Source organism: Equus asinus, chromosome 8 (genome assembly GCF_041296235.1).
Source record: "Equus asinus isolate D_3611 breed Donkey chromosome 8, EquAss-T2T_v2, whole genome shotgun sequence".
In the NCBI taxonomy this organism is placed as follows: Eukaryota; Metazoa; Chordata; class Mammalia; order Perissodactyla; family Equidae; genus Equus; species Equus asinus.
In genome coordinates, this window is record NC_091797.1 from 76971070 (window position 1) to 76994559 (window position 23490).

The window sequence follows — 23490 nt, forward strand, 5'->3', positions numbered from 1 at the left end:
GGACATTTTCAAACAGAAAGAAAGGGGCCGGTCCCGTGGTGTAGTGGTTAAGTTCTCATGCTCTGCTTCAGCAGCCCAGGGTTTTGGTGGTTGGGATCCTGGGCACAGACATGGCACTGCTCATTAGGCCGTGCTGAAGCGGCGTCCCACATGCCACAACTAGAAGGACCCACAACTAAAATATACAACTGTGTACTGGGGGGGTTTGGGGAGAAAAGGCAGAAAAAAAAAAAGATTGGCAACAGTCGTTAGCTCAGGTGCCAATCTTAAAAAAAAACACAAAAAGAAAAATTGAAAAGCATTCTACAGTGAATACCCATCACCTGGATTCTATAATTAATATTTTGCTCTGTTTTTATCATATATCTGTGCATCCAGCCACTGTTTCATTTTATTTTATTATTTTTTTTTTGAGGAAGATCAGCCCTGAGCCAACATCTGTCAATCCTCCTGTTTTTGCTGAGGAAGACTGGCTCTGAGCTAACATCTCTGCCCATCTTCCTCTACTTTATATGTGGGACGCCTGCCACAGCATGGCGTGCCAAGCAGTGCCATGTCCGCACCCGGGATCCGAACCGGTGAACCCTGGGCCGCAGAGAAGCAGAATGTGTGAACTTAACCTCTGCGCCACCGGGCCAGCCCCTCATTTTATTTTTTGATGCATTTCAAGTTGCAGACATCAGTACACTTCACCCCATACATTTCCTGCTCGTGCTTTTGAGCCTTGCTTTTTCCTTTTCTTGGTGACATAAGGTGAACGTTTTTCTCTCATGTTTTCAGCATAGAATTTTGATTTTTGCTCTACTTTTCTAGTTTTCTCTAATTTTGTCATTAATTTTCTTTCTACAGAAAGTTGTAATGTTTAAACCTAGATAAAAGTGATAGAATCGCCCCTGCAGATGAATTTCAGATTAGAAAGACCCGTGTAGACAATTGGTTAACTATCGAGGAGAAAATATAGCTGGGTCCTCACCTCATCCTCACACCTTGGAGCATTACAGATAGATTAAAGGATTAAATGTAAATATTGAAAGCTGTAATTAGACTGGAAGGAGCTACGTATTAACTTTTAACAGATCTCTATGTGAGGAAAGACTTTCTAAACATAAAAGCTGTGGGAGAAAACACGTAGGAGAAGATCATTTGATTTTTCAGCATAAAAATTAAAAACGTCTGCATGTCAGAACCTGTTTTAACAAAATTAAAAGGCATACAACAAAAGGTGAAAAAGTATTTGCAATAAAAATGACAAAGGGTTAATAGTTTTGCTTTAAAAATCATATTTTCAAAGACTTTGAGAGAAAGTTTATATTAAAAGAGCAGCAAGTAAAATTACATATCATATTCTAGTTTTATTAAAAATATAGTAAATATATATATACACACATACGTATCTGTGTACACACACGTAGAAAAAGGCTGGAATAAGATACACTAATGTATTAATAGTGTTATTTCTGGGTGGAGGTTTACAGATGATTTTTTTTTCTTCTGTATACTTTTCCATGTTTTTGGAATCTTCTTCTAATGATATAATTAATTAAAATAAAATTGGAACTTGGGGCTGGCCCCGTGCCCAAGTGATTAAGTTTGCATGTTCTACTTCGGCGGCCTGGGGTTTCACCAGTTTGGATCCTGAGCGTGCACCTAGCACTGCTCATCAAGCCGTGCTGAGGCGGCATCCCACGTAGCAGAGCCAGAAGGATCTACAACTAGAATATACAGCTGTTTACTGGGGGGCTTTGGGGAGAAAAAGAAGAAAAAGATTGGCAACAGATGTTAGCTCAGGTGCCAATCTTTAAAAAAAAAAAAAGAATTAGAACTTATTACTTATAAAGAAAAATGTGTCTAGGTAAAATTGAAGGGTTGAAAACCCAGTTAAGTACTAATATTAACTTGGAACTAGTTTTCTATGTATTTTATATAGTTGTTGCTGGCATCATCCATAGGAAACATATAACCAAGAATAGGGCAACTGTGTGCTGCCTGGCTCTTCGCAGTGCTGGACGTACACACTGCCTGCCCTGAGGGTGCTTACAGTCTGGCATGGGGTCAGACTGGCACTTTTTTTTTTTTTTTTTTTTTGGTGAGGAAGATTTGCCCTGAGCTAACATCTCTGCCAGTCTTCCTCAGTTTTGTATGTGGGATGCCTCCACAGCATGGCTGATGAGTGGAGGAGGTGTGTGCCAGGGATTCAAACCTGCCAACCCAGGCCACTGAAGCAGAGCGCACGGAGCTTTAACTGCTTGGCCACGGGGCCGGCCCCTAGACTAGCACTTTTAGTATAGTTTGATAAGTACTCCAGGAAGGGTTAGTGCAAGGGGCCTATGGGAGCATGTAGGCATTTATATGGGACCCAGTCTACAAGGTGGTAGAAGCAGGTGGCTGAAGTCTAAATTGGGGCCTGAAGGATGAGCAGGAGTTTACATGGGGGAAGTGTGTGGTGGTTGGGAGGCTTGTGTTTCAGGAAGAGGGAAAAGTGTTCTGTATGGTCAAGAGGAGAGAGTAGCTATGGAAAAGAAAATAATCAGGTGATGCTATTTAGAATTCATTTCCACATGTTTATTGGCCCTTTCTTTCTACTGAATTGTCATTTTTAAATTTTAGGCTTCTTTGTTAAAGAATGATGAAACTAAAGCCCTCACTCCAGCTTCTTTGCAGAAAGAATTGAACAACTTGTTGAAATTTAATCCTGATTTTGCCGAAGCGGTGAGTTTTTCCCAGAATTTATTGTGGAGTTGGAAAGCAACGATGAGACTCCTCTTTATATTGAGCAGCCCTGCAAATGAGGACTGGTCCATTGGCTCAGGTTCTTGGAGGGAAATCACGTTGTTGGCAAGTCCACAACTCAGCCTAGGTTGCAAAGCTTTTTCCCTCCTCCCCCTCATCCCCGGGCCAATGGGAATTTCTTCAATCCGTGGATGTTCCCTTTATTCATCATCTGTCTGATGTGAACTTTGGGTGGGAAGTAATAGAATAGACTGATTTTTTTTTTGTTTTGGGGCTAAAAATTCTTTTCCTTTCTTCAGTCAGTTTTTATTTTTTAAATTTAAGTAATTTCATTATTCAATAAGAATTCAAAAATCCTGATTGGATTTTTACCCTGAAAACTTTTTTTTTTTTTGAGGAAGATCAGCCCTGAGCTAACATCTGCCAATCCTCCTTTTCTTGCTGAGGAAGACTAGCTCTGAGCTAACATCCGTGCCCATCTTCCTCTACTTTCTATGTGGGATGCCTGCCACAGCATGGCTTGATGATCGGTGCCATATCCCCACCTGGGATCTGAACCGCTGAACCCCGGGCCGCCAAAGCGGAACGTGTGCACTTAACCACTGCGCCACTGGGCCGGCCCCTTGAAAACTTCCTTAATAGTACCTGGATTTGACGTCTGACTTTGTTCACCTCTAGAAATGTATCTGTTTTGCTTCTTAGTAACTGTGATCTGCTTTCTGGAGGGAAGTTCAACAGTGAATCAAACAAAATGAAAAGAATGTCAAAGTACAAGATAACTTAGTAAACTGGTAAAAGTCTCACTGTTTTTTAACTTGGACATTCAGAAAAATTAATTTTGTAATTTTTATGTGATTCAGGTTTTAAAATCTTTACTTCTGAACTCGCAATATTCCTTAATAGCTGAGCTAGCTGAGTTTCCCCCTCCACCCTTTCTCACCCATGGGTCTGAACATCATTAGTGGCATAGTGGATGTATATTTAGGATAAACACTGGCACAAATACTAATGGAACTCCCGTTTTTCATTTGGGGACTCCCTGGCGAGGGGACAAACCAGTGTATCCTGAACCTGTTGTATTCTGCCTGGGGAGAAGAGATTAAGCTAAACTATGACCATCCTGCTAGAAGGTTGGGGGATGCACGGGGGTTTGCAGCCCGTGGAATTCTCTGCATTAGTCTTAGCACGACACTTGAAGACGGTGCTTGTTTCTGTTTTAGCACTACCTCAGCTACTTAAACAACCTCCGGGTCCAAGATGTTTTCAGTTCAACACACAGCCTCCTTCATTATTTCGACCGCCTGATTCTTACTGGAGCCGAAAGCAAAAGTAACGGGGAAGAGGGCTACGGCAGGAGCTTGAGATACGCCGCCCTGAACCTGGCCGCCCTGCACTGCCGCTTTGGCCACTAGTAAGTTTATGTTTCACTCTCAAGTGGTAATTGAGATGCATTTTTTAAAAAATGCTGTATTAAGAAAAAGAAGAAGAAAAGAAAGAAAGAGACTGTTCAAGCTGGGCTTGTCCATAACTTCCAAAGAGGGAAGCTTTTCTGCACTGGATGAGAGTTCGTGAAAACCTTCTGCCTGAGTGGTCTGCCCCCTGCTGTCTCGAGTTAGCATTGCTCTCTTAGTTCGCGGCCTCTTTCTTTCATTACTTCTAAGAACAACAGCCATTGAATTAAAAGGAAATTAGGTCATTAGGGCAGAGATTCCCAGAAGGATTTTTCTGAGGTAATAATGGGGATGTAAAAGCTGTTTTGAGTATTTTGAAAAGCCAGAAGGAAGTTGTGCCTTTACTGGGTGAAAGACCAAACAGTTTACTGAAAGTCACGTGTTTGCACTTGTGGACAGAATTCAGGCGGCTCCGTGAGGTGACACTGGTTTCTCCCGTCGCTGAGATATGCCTATGATTTTAATGACTCAAAATAGGAAAATTGACCAATTATTGTTTAGGAAGTAAAGCTAAGTGGATAAAAACTTTCAAAATATGGAGGCTATTTTGAAAACAATGAAGTAATATGAATAATGATGAAAAGGTAGGAAATTACTAATTGAAAGAGTCTCTCTCCCCCTCCCCCAGTGGCTTTTTCCCATTTGAGAGAAATGTGGCTGCTACAGGCATCTTTGAATAGACTCTGGCGTGTATTAGTGGAAGCATAGTGTCTAAAGTTCGAGAATTGGGACTTCTGCCCCTTGCTGTCTGGGCCGAGCAACACCCGGCTGTCACATTTTGAAAGAGACGTGGACAAGCTGGCGCTTGTGTGGGAAATAGTGTTGTTGGAGGCACTCACAGTCAGGTCACGTGGATAGTGTGGGAAGGACGTGAGCACGCTTAGCCTAGAGAATAAATGATTTAGCACAGCATGTGTTTGACATCTTCCTGAGGTCAAAGGTCATGTGAAAAGTGCTTGGATTAGTGGAGGATGTGACTACTAGAGAAGGTGGAGAGCTCGTGAGTGCAAGTTAAAGGGCAAAACGTTTTTGTTCTTTACAAGGAAGAAGTTTCCTTGTATAGACCTATCAGAGGAGGGTGTCAGTGGAGTGCTCAGGCCTACAGCAGGGGCGTCATTAAAGGAATTCAAGGGTCAGATTGATGCTTGTGACAAAAAATGTTTAAGGCTACTCCAAAACTCCATGATTTTGTGAGATTCTGTATTATTTCTCTCTCTCTCTCTTTTTTTTTTTTTTTGCTGAGGAAGGTTTGCCCTGAGCTAACATCTGTTGCCCGTCTTCTGCTTTTCTGTATGTGAGCCACTGCCACAGCTTGGTCACTGACAGGCGAGTTGTCTAGGTCCGAGCCCAAGAACCAAACCTGGGCCGCTGAAGCAGAGTGCACCGAACTTAACCACTAGGCTACCGGGGCTAACCCCCCATGTTATCTTTTAATAGTCGACTTCTTTTTGTCTGCCCAGCTTTAATAACCCCTTTGATCATGGCCTTTCATTTTTTATGTACTCATAATGAGGAGCAAAGCCATTTGTAATATTCACTAATAACCTATTTCTGTGTTACAAACAGCTTGTTCTAGGGTTTGGAAATTTGTATACAGCCTTCTAGATACAAATAATCTGTTGATGTACAGAATTTCTTTATGTTTACAACGTTATCAATAGATAGGCAGCTAACTGTATGGAATTAATTACTAATTAATTCCTGATTTACTCAGGTCCAGGCTTCTTTTTTTTAGTCCTGAAGCTATGGGCCTGTGTAAATCTCTGTCACTTAGCTAGCAAAATTGTAGAGGGTTCTTAAAAATCTTTATAGCTGTTTATTGACTATCTACTGTGTACTAGGCACTCTTCTAGGTTCTGGGGATACAGTAGTGAAAAAAGAAGAAAAAAACTCTGTTCTCATGGATCTCACAGCCAGGGAGATAAACAATAAACAGCACTGAACACAGTTGTCTCAGGTGGTGACAGGTTGGGATGGGGGCTTAGAGAGTGATGATGGGGAGTGCTGTTGTTTTCATAAGTAGCACGCTTCCTCCAGCTTTGCGCATAGATCACTCACTCCTCAATTGGTAAATCTCTTTAACATTGAAATTGGTTTCAATGTTCAGGGGGCAGTTCAGCCCTCCCTAACCTCTGCCATCTTAATATTTGAATAGAGATTTTAAGGATTTGAGGGAGTGAGTAGTCTCTGTGTGTATGTGGAGGAAGAGTGTTCTAATCCGCTAGAACAACAAGTGCAAAGGCCCTGAGGCAGGGATTTACTTGCTATATATGAGGAGGAGCAAGTGTTGTGGTTAGAGTGCTATAAGTAAGGGGGGAATAGAAGAGAATGAGGTCATAGAGGTGGCAGGGGTCAGCATTTAGGGTCCTGTAGGCCTAGTTAAGGACTTTGGCTTTTACCCTGAATGATATAGGTAAGCCATTGTTTAGAGGGTACAGACCTTTCTACTCTGGCATTTTGAAAAGAGTAGATAGCCAGTGCATTCCAGATATGACAATCATTTTGCCTCCTGCTCTTGTACTGAAAATTTTTCTCAGAGGCTTTTCCAGTTAGCAGTAATGGAAAACCATAAGGTCCTTCAAAGATTTGCCTGACTTTCTTGAAGTTTCTGTGTTGGTAGTCTACCATTTCTTCCTATGTTGGAAAAATAATCTCTTTAGTCCTGTTTTGGCATACTATCTGTACAACTATCCTAAAAGCCTTTTTTCTAAACATAAGATTATCTATTTGGTCATCAGATTTTTAATAAAGTTAAATCAACTGATATTTATTGAAGGCCTGTGTGTGAAGATATTTTTCCTGCCCTCAAGTGGCTTATGTTCTGGTGCATCTCAGCATTAAAAGAAATGTAAAATAGGTAAAATATCTTGTTTCTTTATTCAAACAAGTAGTTACTGAGGAACAGTTCGGCTCTCCCCAATTAAAATTAATTGTGTGAGGGGACCAGCCCAGTGGCATAGTGGTTAAGTTCATGTGTTCCGCTTCAGGAGCCTGGGTTCACCAGTTCAGATCCCAGGCGTGGACCTACGTGCCACTTATCAAGCCATGCTGTGACAGGCGTCCCACATACAAAATAGAGGAAGATGGGCACAGGTGTTAGCTCAGGGCCAGTCTTCCTCAGCAAAAAAGAGGAGGATTGACAGCAAATGTTAGCTCAGGGCTAATCTTCCTAAAAAAGAGAAAATTGTGTGAGGCTGTTGCTTGTATTGAAAGAAAATTTGTTATGTAAATTTTTCCCTAAATAAGTGATACCCATAGAATTTCTGGTTCTATTTGAGATTCTCAGTGACCCAGCATTAATAGGACTACTATTCTCTAACTTGCCACTGGGAAACCCAAAGTTTCAGGCATCGCCCGTGACCTCTACAGGTTTATAAACTAGTTGAAGAAATAAAATTAACACAGATTAAATAAATAGGAGGTGATACACAGTAGTATTTAATTAAGCACCATAAGGTGGGGTACACATAGCATTTCTGGGGCATTTGCAGAAGTGAGGGCTAAGTGGGGCCAAGAATAGTTGGCTGAATTTCCATGGAAGTTGAGAGGCTGGGGGAGACATTCCAGATGGAGGGGAACCACATGAGCAGAAAAAAAATCTTTGAAATGGATATCCTCAAGCTACTTTATACAACTAGTTTTGAAAAAATTATAAAAGTGTCAAATGCCACAGTTAAAAGAAATTTAAATAATGCAGAAAGGAATGCAGTGAAAAGTAAAATACGGTCTCCTCTCCTGCCCTTCCCCTCAGTGATAGACAACTAAAATAAAAATCTTAGGGGCTGAGATCAAGGAGAGCCGTTACTGTATGCCCCTTTCAGTAGAAACGCACCTTAGAAGGGACATGTTCTCTGTCTCCACTGTTGATGTTTCTCGCTGCTGGGAAGGGGAGTGCCTCTGAGGGAATAAGCCCACAGTTACAACTTCCAACCCAGAGGCCTACACCCTGGTGAATTAGGCTACCGATGACTCCCTGTTACCGTCGCTTGCGCGTGTTTGTGGTTGTTAATGAGAGATTAATGTTCCGTCTGTCATTAGTCAACAGGCAGAGCTCGCCCTGCAGGAGGCTATTAGGATTGCCCAGGAGTCCAACGATCACGTGTGTCTCCAGCATTGCTTGGTGAGGCCACCCTCCTGTCTTGGAAATTGTGCCTATGGGTTGAATTGGCCTTTGGAAGGCCCCATTTGTACTGAGTTATTTTGCAGCTGGAGGCTTCTTAGCAGTGATGGCAAATTAGTTAAATGGTCGTGGGAATTAAGGAAAAGCAACCCATATTTATTTATCTTTCTTAATTCTTTTTATTTTATTTTATTTTTCCTTTTTATCCCAAAGCCCCCTGGTACATAGTTGTGTATTTTTAGTTGTGGGTCCTTCCAGTTGTGGCATGTTGGACGCTGCCTCAGCGTGGCCCAATGAGCAGTGCCATGTCGGTGTCCAGGATTTGAACTGGCGAAACCCTGGGCCGCTGTAGTGGAGCGCACGAACTTAACCACTTGGCTACGGGGCCGGCCCCTATCTTTCTTCATTCTTGACATCTGTTTTGCACTGGGGGCATTTCTTCTCTACAAATTTTAAAGCAACTTGCCACGCAAAACTACCACATTAAACATTAGCACTAACAGAAGGGGTATCCAACACCTAGTAACTGCATGAGATGTTGTTCTGTAGAGGCATAAACACCAAGCACAAGCAGAACACAACTCAACCATCACCTGAGAATCTTGCTTTCTCAATTACAAGCCATATCGGGGCTTCGTGCTTTTTTTCTGGAACCCTTGCCACTCACTGCTGTCAGAGGTGAAGAAGATCAATGGCTTGTTTATTTCAGTCTGATAGTTTTAATGTTTGATGGGTTTCATTTAGGTTCATAATTTGTGAAAGCATATTTCAGAGGATTTATTTTGTCCCTCCCTTGTTAATTCCTCCTTACAACCACACTGATATTTCAGTAGAACATTAGCCATCATCATGGAATATTTTGATGCTTTCTCTTGCCAGAGCTGGCTTTATGTGCTGGGGCAGAAGAGATCCGATAGCTATGTTCTGCTAGAGCATTCTGTGAAGAAAGCAGTCCATTTTGGGTTACCGGTAAGGCTCATCTTTCTGTGAGATTGTTTAAATAAATGGTGTGGTTTTTAATTCTTGGTAGTTTCATGTGACCTTAATTATTAATCAAACCACTGAATTCCTTTGATAGGTTTCTCCCTGTTCCCTTTATCCTAATAACATCTGTGAAAGTTGCATTTATCATTTTAATGAGATCTTTGTTTAGTTTATTGATCAACATTAACTTCCACATATTCACTTAGAAAAATTTAAGAAAGGCTCATTTTTAAACCAGGGATTGGCAAACTCTACAGCCCGTGGGCCAGATCTGGCTCACTCCCGCTCATGTATGGCCCTCAAGCTAAGAAGGGGCTTTACATTTTTAAATAGTTGGGGGAAAAAAACAACAAAGAGGAATATGCAACAGAGACCAAATGTGACCCTGCTAACCTAAATTATTTACTGTCTGGCCCTTTATAGAACAAGTTTGCTGATCCTTGTTTTAAACAATAAACAAAGCCAGGAACCAGTAAACCAGATGGGCAGATTTGTCCTTTCTCATTTGAGTGACAGGGAAGGACCTGAATTATAATCCTCAGTGACACGTACTGGGGGGCATTGAAAGGGCATAGTCTCCACACATGAAGTAGTAATGACTGTTGGAATCTGGATTATTGTTGCTCAAAGAACCTTGTTCTGTCTCAAAAACGTCTGCTGAAAACTTAACCATTGACAGTGGAACTGCTTAAGCATTCTGTCTCATAAAGTTTGCAACAGAGTCCAGTAAGATCGAAAATAATGTGTCTAATAATTTAATGTATATGCTTTTTAAATGTGTAAATTGTCCATTTGACTCATTTCTGGGAAAGGAAACTTACATGTACAGAATTGATCCTAACAACAAAAGTAAGTGGCTCCTTAAAATAAATGATAGATTTCTTAAGAACAATTTTTATTATGGATTTAAGCTGACTTTTTTTAATTGAGCTTTCATCCTTGAAAATTATACCAGAAGTTAATGAAAAGATAACTATGCTCATAACAGGCATCGTTTTAAAATCCCCTACTACATAATGTGCCCAGCACTGTTTGCCATATACGATTTCATTTTAATCCTTACAGTAATTCTTTACGATAGGTTTGATGCCCATTTTACAGATGAGCAAGCTGAAGCTTGGCTAAGAAGCTAAGTGACACAGTAGCAGCAGAGGCAGTGTGTAAGTCCAGGTCCATCAATGTCGAAGCCCTGGCTCTTCTCGGTGTACCATTAGCCTCTCCCACCCCTAGTTTTTCAGGAACATGCCTCGTATGGGTCAGGGGCAGGGGCAGGCGGTTGGTACTTTCCTTGTAGATAGTGCTGTCACTGTACATGTGCTGGAATGTGAACTAGGCCAGATTTCTGAAGAGCACAACAAATTCTGTCATGTAATCTCTGTCCTGAGTGGATATGTCTGTCCCCTTAGTACCTCGCCTCCCTGGGAATACAGTCCCTCGTTCAGCAGAGGGCTTTTGCTGGGAAGACAGCAAACAAACTTATGGATGCCCTAAAGGACTCCGACCTCCTACATTGGAAACACAGCCTGTCAGAGCTCATCGATATCAGTATCGCACAGAAAACGGCCATCTGGAGGCTCTATGGCCGCAGGTGGGTCTTCAAGCAGACTGTGAAGGCTGTGGGGGCGTGAATCCTTGTAGAGATGAGCAGAAGCTAATAAACTGGTTCTATGAAGGCCAAACGGACAGTCTTTCCTCCTTTGATGGAAGTTGTTTGTGCAGGGGATTAAAGACAATGCTTTCTAGTTTAAAGTCATTCTGTACTTTGCTCAGACTTTACAAAGTTTTTTCCTGTGCCCATTCTTATTTACTCCTCCCAACTGCTCTGTGCGGTGACTGGTGGCTGATGTCCATTCTAAGATTCGTAAACCAGGGCGCACACATCTGATCCGCCCAAGATCACAAATGAGTTAACAGTGACAGAACCAGGATGCAAACCCAGGTCCTCTGACTCCAGGCGCTGTGCCTGAGTGGTCTCAGACAGGAACCTCTCTTCTCGTTTGCAGGAGGCATGGGCCATGGTCGCTCAAGTGGAGCACCCCCTGAACCCCAAAGCTATTATGTAAAGAAAGTCGCTCCCAGTTAGCCAAGGTGTGTTCTAGGGGATATCTGCAACCTCATGTTTAGTTTCCATTTAGCCTCCTTTAGCTTGGAAGTAAGCTTCTGAACCAGAGTTTTAATCCTGGAGCCCTGTCACTACCTGACCTCTCACCTAGACAGTCTGCTGTTCCTAGGAATTCAATAATGAAAGGAAATGCCTATTTTACAAGTCTTGTTTTTGTACTTGAGATAATTTTTTGGCATTATTTGGTCTGAAACAGCTGCAGACCCTGGCTGCTGCTTACACTGCCAGAGCATCTGGTGCCAGGATGGCATCCGGTCTGAATTTACCCATGAAAACTAATTTACCCGTGACCACAGGGAGAATTAGAGGCAGCGGGGGGCGTCTGGAGCTTGGAGCTCCTGGTTGTGCTGTAGCTGCTACATTTCCTTTAAGGCTGCACACCCAGGATCTTTTCCACCCTGCTTGTTCTGAGGGTGGGGAACCGGCGCTGGGAGGCAGCTTTCTGACAAAGCCGGAGCCTAACTTCCGTCAGTTTCCACTCAAGATAGCTGTAGGGTGTGGCTGAGGGTAGCCTGGGTCTGTGGACTGAAGGGGATTCCTGTTCCGTCTCCTCACCCAGCACCATGGCACTGCAGCAAGCCCAGATGTTGCTGAGCATGAACAGCCTGGAATCGGTGAACGCGGGCGTGCAGCAGAACAACACCGAGTCATTTGCCGTTGCGCTCTGCCACCTTGCAGAGCTGCACGCGGAGCAGGTAGGCGGGTGGCCGGGCCAGTGTGCTTCTGGAGCAATGGAGGCTCCACCATTTCTTCCCTCTAGAGCTTGAGAAAAGCACTGGACATGTCTAGGACAGGTCTGATTGGATGCAGGTGGCTGAAGAGGTGCAATCCCACCAATGGAAATGGACTGGGTGTAGAGTCTGTAAAGTTTGTTGAACTTGGATCCCTTTGGGCATCAGTGAAGGGAATAAGAGGTCAGCTGTTTCCATGTAACGTGTAGAATAAAGAAGGATCTTTGAAATTTAAGGTAATAGAGCTGTGTATGTTTATAGGAAAGGGGAGAACATAATAAAAGTACAGCTAAAATGATCATAGCTCATGCTCGTTGTACATTTATTCTGGGCCAGGCCCTGTGCTCAGTGTTTTACGTGTATTATCTTACTGAATCCTCACCATAGCCCCTGAGGTCACCTTCATCATTATCCCTGTTTTACAGAACAAGAAACAGAGATCCAGGTAGCTAAGTCCTATACCCATAAGCAGTAAATGCCACTTAGGTCTCCAGCCCGAGTCTGATTGACTCCAAAGAAGGACAGTGGAATTGGACATAACTTTGATTTATAGCCCAAGTAATTTTACCTGATTCTCTTTGGAGGGGATTGATTAAAACAGCTCTCAGGGCCCAGCCCGGTGGTGCAGTGGTTAAGTTCGCACGTTCTGCTTTGGCAGCCTGGGGTTCGCTTGTTCAGATCCTGGGTGCGGACATGGCACTGCTTGGCAAGCCATGCTGTCATAGGCGTCCAGCATATAAAGTGGAGGAAAATGGGCACGGATGTTAGCTCAGGGCCAGTCTTCCTCAGCAAAAAGAGGAGGATTGGCAGAGATGTTAGCTCAGGGCTAACCTTCCTCAAAAAATAAAACGAAAAACCACAGCTCTCATGCTGCTCTAGTCTTTCTCCTTCACTCAGAATTATCTTCTTTCACGGAAAGAGGTCAGGGAAACCTCTTTCCTAAAGCCCTCTGTCTCACTACAGCTTTGGCTGTAAGTACATTTCCTTGATCAAATTATTTCTCTCCACCTTTTTGTGGTACAATGATGATGGTTAGGTTGCGTCATAACACTCAATATTCCGTAATCTGCAGCCTAAAGATCTTTGGGTGGTTTCTACCCCTCTCAGAAGTCTATAAATACCTCCCTCTGCTAACCCTATTTTAGCATTTTACAGTCCATTAGGTAGCTGTGTAAACCAAGGGGATGGCTGGCTCTAGCTGCTGGGTTCTGTGTGCGCCATCATCAGCCGCTTTCTTCCTGTACCTGGGAAGCATGGCCAAACTTTCTGACGTCGAACAGTAGGCCAGCTGCACTTGCTGTTTGCTTTCCTCCAGAAATGTTGCATGCTCATCACTTTCTTGTTTTTTTCCCCTCTTAATGGCACTGGAACCTCTTTAACATTGCTTCTTTCCCTCTTCTGGCTCCGTGGTTAAGTGGAGCAGTTGATAACAAAAGAGTCAGTGAACACTCAGTTGGATATTTGATGTGAGCCCTATGTGACTTTTTTACCCCAATAAGTTTATTGAGATACAATGCACACGCCATATAGTTCACCCATTTAAAGTGTCTCCGTGTGGCTTTTTGAAGTAGGATTCTCCCAACTGACCCCACCCTTAAACAGTGGAATAACTTTCCTTTAGTTTTCTTTGAGTCATGTAGGATAGAATTGATTTTCTTTCCTACTGGCATGGAAAACTACTTGACAGAAATCTTGTCTTGGCTCAATTCTTTTTTTTTTCTTTAATCTTATGGTTTTTTTTTTTTTTTCTTCTTCTTCCCAAAGCCCCAGTACATAGTTGTGTATTCTAGTTGCACGTCATTCTAGTTCCTCCTTGTGGGATGCCTCCACAGTGTGGCTTGATGAGCGGTGCTAGGTCCACATCTGGGATCCAAACTGGTGAACCCCGGGCTACCAAAGTGGAGCACATGAACTTAACCACTCAGCCACGGGGCTGGCCTGTTGGCTCAATTCTTTAGCCTTGAAATTTTTTCCAAGGTCAGTTGTTAAGAGTTCTGTGATTTTTCCTGGGAGTAAGACCCTGAAAGTTAACCATGCTTTGGATCTATGTTAATATTTCCATCTTCATCCACTTTTCATCTCTGGGCTTATGTGAAAAACCTGCTGTCCCCATCATTGCCTGGCTCGATGGCCAGGATGTGTCAGGAAGCCTTTTAATTGCACAGCTGGAAGATAGTCAGTGGCCTCTTTATTTCAGTTCAATTCCTTCCCCCCTTTCCTCAACCTGCCTTCGAAAGACCTAGTTTCTAGTGTTAGAACATCAACCATGTAGATATACTCACTGGGCTGGTGACGGTCACCTTTTTAATTACACAGGTTGGGCTCACACCTGTGAAATTAAGTTTGGCCAGCTGTGGAGAAAGCAGCTTTATCATGAGTTTCCATTTGCCCTTTGATTTCCTTTGTATGTGCTTCACATTGTGTTCTGAAATTGATCTCCAGACGAACTGGATGCTGCAGTTTGGCGTGGCAGTGACTGGGGCTCTGGAGAACCTATGAAGGAGTTAGGGGCTCTGAACTGCTGTGTCTGAGCTTCCTCCTGCAACCCAGAGGAAGTACTGAGATAGCCAGCCGCCTTTGCTCTTTCTGCGTAATTCTGGGCTGTCATGTATCATTCCGCTCCCAGCCTCAGGACTGGCAGGTCACAGTGGGAATGGTTTGGGGAGTACTGCAGCGTGTGCACTTTTCTCGCTAGTTGGCCAGAATGTTTGACGACAACCCATGTAGGTCCACGTGCCCGTCTCCCTACGGCAGTGATGAAAATAATTGGCAAGATTGGCCAGTTAAAATCACAAGAATAAAAACATTAGTGATCTTTTATTGTAATTCAATGTAATTTCCACTTATGTTAGATGAAATTCACTTGCACCTTGAGCAATACAGACAGAAGGTATATTACCTAATCAAAGGAGTGGGACAAATTGAAAAGCTTTTGGAGTCAATAAGATAAAGATAAACATTCCGACAATATAAGAGTGTAAAAAAGACATGAACATTTATTCACAGAAAAAACATAAATGGCCAAAAATCATGAAAAAATTCCAATCTAGTCATTAAAGAAGTTCAAGTCAGTGTAATGAAATAGCAGTTTCACCAGTCAGATAGGCAAAGATGCTTAAATTTGGGGGAGGAGAAAGGCATGGAGTGCTGGTGTGAAAGTACTTGGTACATTTCTGGAGGGTAGTTTAGTAATATATATCAAAGGGCTTAAAAGTGCCTCCCATTTGGCCCGGCAATTCTAGTTGTAATGTTTTATCCTAAGGAAATAATTAGACAAGTATGCAAAGATATATGCACCAAGATATTCATTGTAGCATTTTTTTAAATGGAAAAAATAGGAAACAACCAAAATATCTCAAACTAGGAGATTATTTTGATGTACCATAATTTATTTACCTAATAAAACATTATAATGATATAGATTTGTATTTGTTGACACTGCAAGTTGAATTCGCTTAAAAAATATTTATTGAGAGCCTACCATGTAGTAAACAGTGTTATAATCAATTTACAAAAATAGTATGTAGACCTGTTTTTGGAATATTTATATGTTTTGTATTTATGTGGATAAAAGAAGTCTAGAAGGATGCGTGCCAAAACATTACTGTAATTATCTTTGGTGGGTTAAAAAGCAATCTGTCTCTTTCTTGTTTACATATATTTTGTAAGTTTTTTTCTAGAGTGAACATGTATTACATGTATGATTAAAAACATTTTTTTAAATAAGCAAATAAAATGTATTAGAACTTAAAAAAACGGCCCTTGGATATTTGACAGTCTTTGCCTGGTGTCTTCCAGGTTGCCGCACCAAGGACATGTGAATCATATCACATCTGGTGTGTGGTGCAGCAGGTGTGGTTTCAACACAGGTGTGCTAATCAGATCACATCTTTCTATTTAGGGCTGTTTCGCTGCAGCTTCGGAAGTGTTAAAGCACTTGAAGGAACGCTTCCCTCCTAATAGTCAGCATGCTCAGGTAACTGCCTTTTGCGTGGCATTGGATGTATCTCTGAAAAGAGTGTTTTTACTGTATTGTTGTCAAAATGGAATATTTTAGAGTCCCCTCAGTTTGTTGTGTCTTGGTTCCTTTCTATGACATCTGTGCAGTGAGGTCAACATAGGTCCATATGAGACTCTGAGAGCTCTGTTCAGGAAGGCTGAGAGGGGCCGGCCTGGTGGCATAGTTGTTAAGTTTGCATGCCCAGGATTTGTAGGTTTGGATCCCAGGCATGGACCTATACACTGCTCATCAAGCCATGCTGTAGCAGTGTCCCACATGCAAAACAGAGGAAGATTGGCACAGATGTTAGCTCAGGGCCAATCTTCCTCACCAAAAAAAGAAAGAAAGAAACTAAATAACATCAAAAAAAAGAAGGCTGAGAAATAAACTCTAAGATTTAAAGTAGGGTACAGGCATACCTTGGAGAGATTGCAGGTTCTATTCCAGACCACTGCAATAAAGCGAAGTTCGAAATAAAGTGAGTCACACAAATTTTTTGGTTGCCTAGCACATACAAAACTTGTGTTTACACTATGCTGCAGTCTATTAATGTGCATTAGCATTATATCTAAAAAACTATGTACCTTAATTAAAAAATACTTTATTGCTTAAAAATGCTAATCATGATCCAAGCCTTCGGTGAGTCTCATCTTTTTGCTGGTGGAGGGTCTTGTGAAAAATGCATTATCTGCAAAGCACAATAAAGCAAAGTGCAATACAATGAGCAATGCCTCTACTTCTTTTCTTCCTGTCTTCCTGGCTTAAGTTAGTACTCCTTGTATCTCTGACTATATGGGAATAAGGAAATAAATCATCAATGTCCTTGGATAGATCAAGAATTAGGTTTCAGTTTTGTTGTTTTGTCTCTTACTTGGCAACTCTAATCTTTTCCTCCCAGAATTGAATAACTTCTTGGGAAGATGTTGTACCCAGGAGTAAACTTTATAAAAGAGTCCTAGGCCCTCTGTTCCTTATTGTACCAATTTCCAGCCCTGATGAGACCAAGAAAATTGTTGTAAGACCCTCTTTCTCTTCCTTCCCTTACCAAGTTTAGTCTTCACTGGGTTAGGGAATTTGATATTGGAAGAGACCAGGGCCTGGGAATCTGCTACTGCTGGTCCCTGAGGCTGCCATTCCCCTGGGGTGTCAGCCCTGCCTCATTAGGTTCGGTGTCTGAGCCCATGGGCATGGGAGCCGAGCTGGGGTCTCATTGTTGCTTTTCAGCAGGCTGCGATCTGAATTCCAAGTACCCAGGTTGCAAGGTGGTTAGCAAACAAAGTAAAAGAAGATAGCACCCAGGGATGCTGTGGGGAAGAAAGAATTAGGTGTGGTTCTGTGGTAGTTCTAATACGATGGGACATTTTTGGTTACAGTTCTAGCCATTTTTTTTAAAAGGTGCACAGTAAAAAAAAGAAATTTAATTCGCAGTTCACAACAAAAACATGTATGGCCCATAAATATATGACAAGATGGTCAACCTAACTAGTGATCGGGGAATTAAAAATTAAAACAACGGTGAGATATTTCCTACCCATCAGATTGGCCAAAAATAAAATATCTGGGAGCTGGCCCCGTGGCCGAGTGGTTAAGTTTGCGCACTCCGCTGCAGGCAGCCCAGTGTTTCGTTGGTTCGAATCCTGGGCGCGGACATGGCACTGCTCATCAAACCACGCTGAGGCAGCATCCCACATGCCACAACTAGAAGGACCCACAATGAAGAATATACAACTATGTACCAGGGGGCTTTGGGGAGAAAAAGTAAAAAATAAAATCTTTAAAAAAAAATAAAATAAAAAATAAAAAATAAAATATCTGACAATACCAGTTGTTGGTGAGGGTGTGGATCAAAGAGTAATCCGTTACTGGTGGGAAGTGTAAATTGGTATAACCTGTTTGAAGAACAAATGGGCACTATATTAACGTGAAGGTGCATATGTCCTACAACCCAGCATTTCCACTGCTTGCTGTATAACTGAGATAAACTCTTGTACAAGGAGAGATGTACAAGAATGCTTGTTGCAGCATTGTTCCAGAAGAGTGAAAAATCAGTGCTACCTAAATACCCATCAACACAAGAATAGATAAGTTGTAGCATATTTATATAATTGAAAACTATATTCATTGTGAAAAGGAATGAACTAGAACTACTTGTATGAACATGTGTAAGTCCCAGAAAAATAATCTTGAGCTTAAAATCAAGTTGTGAAAGGATGTGTACAGTATGATACTATTTATTTATACAAAGTTTAAAAACATACAAGATCATACTTTATATTGTTTAAGTATGCATGTTGTAAAAGTTAAAAACATGAATGGGAAAGGTAAACACCAAATCCAATGCTTACTTTGGAAAAAGAGGGGAATGGAATTTGCAAAGGACTTCAATAGCATGTAATAGTATCTGAAGCAAATAAAGCAAAATGTTGTGATTTGACAAAGTTGTTGATTGGCACACATGTTTGTTATTTTATTCTCACTGCTTGTTCATATACTTGAAATATTTTTTAAATGTTTTAATCTCAAAAAAAAGGATATGTGTGAATTGTTATAAGGATGTTTGCTAAGCAAGCCAAAATACTTTTATATCCCTGTTGAATAATGAGAACATTTGCCTTTTTGTCCCTAATCGTTTTTTTTTCTCATTAGTTATGGATGCTGTGTGATCAAAAAATACAGTTTGACAGAGCAATGAATGATGGCAAATATCATTTGGCTGATTCACTTGTTACAGGAATCACCGCTCTTAATAGCATAGAGGGTGTCTATAGGTAAGAAGCTTTGAGAACTTCAACCCCAGAATGAAGTCATTGTCAAATGGGTTTATTCTTATTTGTTTTGTGTGTGAATTAATTTATTAACTTTAGCTTAGGAAAAATACTTTTTTTCTATTTATTATCTGTCTATTATAGGAAATTAGAAAATACAGATAAGCAAAATGGAGAAAATAAGTATCACCCAGAGATAATCACTAACATTCTGATGTCTGTAATTCCAGGTTTTTTTCTTGCATGTGTGTGTGTATGTTGGTGTATACATGTATGTGCTTACACACACAGACACACACACACACACACCCTTTTCTTTCTTTTAACGAAAATTATATCAGGCACGGTTCCTCCTCTTGGGAGGTTTACAGTCTAATTGAGGGAATAGAGATTCTAACCCTCAAAGTGACTATACTTATAACGCTTGCAAAACATCAACATAACCAGTTGTGTTTCTTTTGTTTCTGTACCAGAAAAGCCGTTGTACTACAAGCTCAGAACCAAATGTCAGAGGCACACCAGCTTTTACAAAAATTGTTGATTCATTGTCAGAAAATTAGGAATACAGAAATGGTGATCAGGTAAGGGGTTTCTCGTGCGTCTCTCATGGATGGTCCTCTGTGCTGCACGTTCTCATCCCGTCTTTTCCTCTTCGGGCAGCGTCCTGCTGTCCGTGGCAGAGCTGTACTGGCGCTCTTCCTCCCCCACCATCGCGCTGCCCGTGCTGCTGCAGGCTCTGGCGCTCTCCAAGGAGTACCGGCTACAGTACTTGGCCTCCGAAACAGTGCTGAACTTGGCTTTTGCCCAGGTAAGCTGATCTGTTTTTGTAGCACAGGTTTGTGCTCAAGAACTGGCGAGTCTGTTAGTACTTTTTGGTTTTTGAAAGGATAATAATGATCTTTCACTTCTTAATATTGAAGTCTGGGGACGTAGTGTCCTTGTGAGAGCCCTCCACGGAAGTCCGGAGTTGTGTACTTGGTGACACATGCCACCTCCCAGTGGCATTGGCTTTACTGAGCTGTGTTTAGTAAGGGGGACTCGCCACTCCATTGAGGACATCTGCATCATATTAGTGACTAGCTGGGCTGGAGCTAGGCTCGATTGAACAAGGGGATGAGTAAAGAAATGAGGGAGCTGTGTTTGTTGAACGGTTTTGGAAATTGAATTGTATTTTATGTGGTTTTCTGTCTCCTCTTGTAGAATGTAAAGGCATGAGAGAAGGGACTCTGTTTTTTCCCTGCTGTATCCTGTGGTGCCTAGTAGGACCCATACATAGTAGGCTTTTAATAAATGTTAATTGAATGAATGAATTTTGAACTCACTGGAGGAATTTCCTAGCTAAAGCAGAGGTTCCCCAAACTGTGCATGAGAATTGTTGGGAAGATTTAAAAAATATCCATATATCTGGCCTTGCCTTGAACCTGTCAGTCAGAATCTTTAGAGGAGGAGCCTAGGAATCTGTTTTCCTTATCAGCTTCCTCAGTTTCTTTTTCCTCTTTTTTTCTTAATTAAGATAAAATTCACATAACCTAAAATTCACTATTTTAGCCATTTTAAAGTGTACAATTCAGGGGTTTTTAGAATATTTACAATGTTTTTGCAGCTATCACCACTGTCTAATTCCAGAATATTTTCATCACATCAAAAAGAAACCCCATACCCATTAAGCAGTCACTCCCCATCTCCGCTGCCCTCCTGCCCCTGGCAGCCACTAATCTAGTGTCTCTATAGATTTGCCTGTTCTGGATATTTCATATAAATGGAAACATACAATATCTGGCCTTTTATGTCTGGCTTCTTCACTTAGTGTAATGTTTTCAGGGTTCATTCATGTTGTAGCAAGTGTCATTACTTCGTTCCTTTTACTGGCTGAATGATATTCCAGCAGATGGATGTTTTACATGTCAGTTATCCCTTCATCAGTTAATGGACAATCGGGTTTTTTTCATCCTTTGGCTATTATGAATAGATGCTCCTATTATTATTCCTGTACAAGTTTTTGTGTGGATATATATTTTCATTTCTCTTGAGTATACTTAGGAGTAGAATTACTAACATGATAATTCTGTGTTTATCTTTTTGAGGAACTGCCAAACTGTTTTCTACATTGTAGAAAATCTTAGATTCCCAGCAGCAATGCCTGAAGGTTCCAATTTCTTTACATCCTTGCCAACACTTGTTATTTTTCCTTTCTTTTTTTTATTGTACACATCCTAGTGTGAAGTAGGACCTCATTGTGGTTTTGACTGGCATTTCTCTAGTGACTAATAATGTTGGGCATCTCTCCATGTATTTATTGGCCATTGGTGTAGTTAGAGAAATGTCTGTTTAAGTCCTTTGCCCGTTTTTCAGTTGAGTCATTTGTCTTTTTGATGTTCACTTGTAAGAATTCTTTATATATTCTGGATACTAGACCCTTATCAGATGATTTGCAGTATTTTCTCCCATTCTGTGGGTTGTCTTTTCACTTTCTGTTTCTTTTTTATTTTTTTTAAAGATTGGCACCTGAGCTAACAGCTATTGCCAACTGTTGCCAATCTTTTTTTTTTTCCTTCTTCTTCTTCTTCCCAAAGCCTCCCATACAACAGAAAATAGTTTTATATTCTAGTTTCAGGTCCCTCTAGTTGTGGCGTGTGGGACGCTGCCTCAGCATGGCTTGATGAGCTGTGCTTGGTCCACGCCCAGGATCCGAACCGGCGAAACCCTGGGCTGCCAAAGCAGAGCGTGTGAACTTAACCACTCGGTCACGGGGCCAGCCCCTTCACTTTCTTGATAGTGTTCTTTGATGCACAAAAGTTTTTGATTTTGATGAAGTCCAATTTATCCATTATTTTTGTTGCTTGTACATTTGGTAGCCTATTTAAGAAACTGTTGCCTAATCCAAGGTCATGAAGATTTACGCCCATGTTTCCTTCTAAGGATTTTATAGTTTTAGCTCTTACATTTAGGTCTTTGACCCATTTTGAGTTGTTTTGAATATGGTGTGAGGTAGGAGTTCAACTTCGTTTTTTCACATATGGATATCCAATTGTCCTAGTGCCATTTGTTGAAAAGACTATTCTCATCGAAGGGTCTTGGCACCCTTGTCAAAAACCAGTTGATCATAGATGTACAGGTTTATTTCTGGACTGAGTTCCATTGATCTACGTATCTGTCCTTATGCCAGTACCACACTGTTTTGATTACTGTTGCTTTGTATTCAGTTTTGAAATCATGAAGTAAGAGTCCTCCAACTTTGTTCTTCTTTTTCAAGATCGTTTTGGGTATGAGTGTTCTCTTGCAATTCCATATGAATTTTAGAATCAGCTTGCCCATTTCTGCAAAAATGGCAGTTGAATTTTGATAGGGATTGCTTAATCTGTAGATCAGTTTGGAGTATTGCCATCTTAACAATAGTATAGTCTTCCAAAGCAGTAACACAGGATGTCTTTTATTTAGGTCTTCTTTAATTTCTTTCATCAGTGTTTTATAGTTTTCAGTGTACAATTCTTGCAATTTCTTAAACTTATTCCTAAGTATTTTATTCTTCTTGATCTATTGTAAATGGAATTTTGAAAATTAGTTTCATTTTTGGATTGTGCATTAGTAGTGTATGCTGATCTTATATCCTGCAACTTTGCTGAACTTGTTTATTACCTTTTACAGTTTTTTGGGAATTCTTTAGAGTTTTCTGTATATAAGATCATGGCATCTGCAAATAGAGGTAGTTTTATTTCTTCCATTTCAATTTGAATGCCTTTTACCTCTTTTTCTTGCCTAATTGCCCTGGGTAGAACTTCCAGTCCAGTGTTGAATAGAAGTGGCAAAAGTGTACATCCTTGTTTTGCTCTTGATCTTAGGGGGAAAGATTTCAGTCTTTCATCATTAAATATGGTGTTAGGGCCAGTCCCGGTGGCCTAGTGGTTAAGTTCAACGTGTTCTGCCTTGGTGGCCTGGGTTCAGTTCCTGGGTGCAGACCTACACCACTCGTCTCTCAGTGGCCATGCTGTGGCAGCGGCTCACATACAGAAAAAAGAGGAAGTTTGGCAGCAGACTTTAGCTCAGGGCAAATCTTCCTCAGCAAAAAAAAAGAAATATGATGTTAGTTGTGAGTTTTTCATAGATGCCTCATTATTAGTTCAAGGACATTCCCCTCAATTCCTAGTTCATTAAGTGTTTTTATCATGAAAGATGTTGGATTTTTGTCAAACGCTTTTTCTGTATTAATTGAGATGATCATGTTGGGTTTTTCCTTCATTTTATTAGTATAGTGTATTATGTTGATTGATTTTTGTATATTGAACTACTGTTGCATTCCTGGGATAAATCCCACTTGGTTGTGGTATATGATCCTTTTAATGTGCTGCTGGATTTGGTTTCTAGTGTTTTTGAAGATTTTTGCTTCTGTATTCATAAGGGATAGTGGTCTGTAGTTTTCTTGTGATAGCTTATTTTGCTTTGGTATTAGGGTAATAGTAGCCTCAAAAATAGTGGCCTCTTCTATTTTTTGTAAGAATATGAGAAGGATTGATGCTAATTCTTTAAATGTTTAGTAGAATTCACCTGTGAAGCCATCTGGTCCTGGGCTTTTCGTTGTTGGAAGTTTTT

The 23490-nt window shown here is 41.1% G+C and overlaps 1 protein-coding gene across 2 annotated transcripts in view; it reads left to right on the forward strand.

The window, feature by feature from the left end:
• The window catches only part of ANAPC5 (anaphase promoting complex subunit 5), a 38161-nt gene that overhangs the window by 11555 nt on the left and 3116 nt on the right, over nt 1-23490 (forward strand). For both annotated transcript variants that reach the window (XM_070515996.1, XM_014858713.3), the window contains exons 6-15: nt 2608-2709; nt 3951-4141; nt 8220-8301; nt 9181-9270; nt 10692-10873; nt 11967-12102; nt 16040-16114; nt 18785-18906; nt 19377-19484; nt 19564-19711. In XM_070515996.1, the coding sequence (XP_070372097.1) occupies nt 2608-2709; nt 3951-4141; nt 8220-8301; nt 9181-9270; nt 10692-10873; nt 11967-12102; nt 16040-16114; nt 18785-18906; nt 19377-19484; nt 19564-19711 (1236 nt within the window). The remainder of the gene's footprint in view (nt 1-2607; nt 2710-3950; nt 4142-8219; nt 8302-9180; nt 9271-10691; nt 10874-11966; nt 12103-16039; nt 16115-18784; nt 18907-19376; nt 19485-19563; nt 19712-23490) is intronic.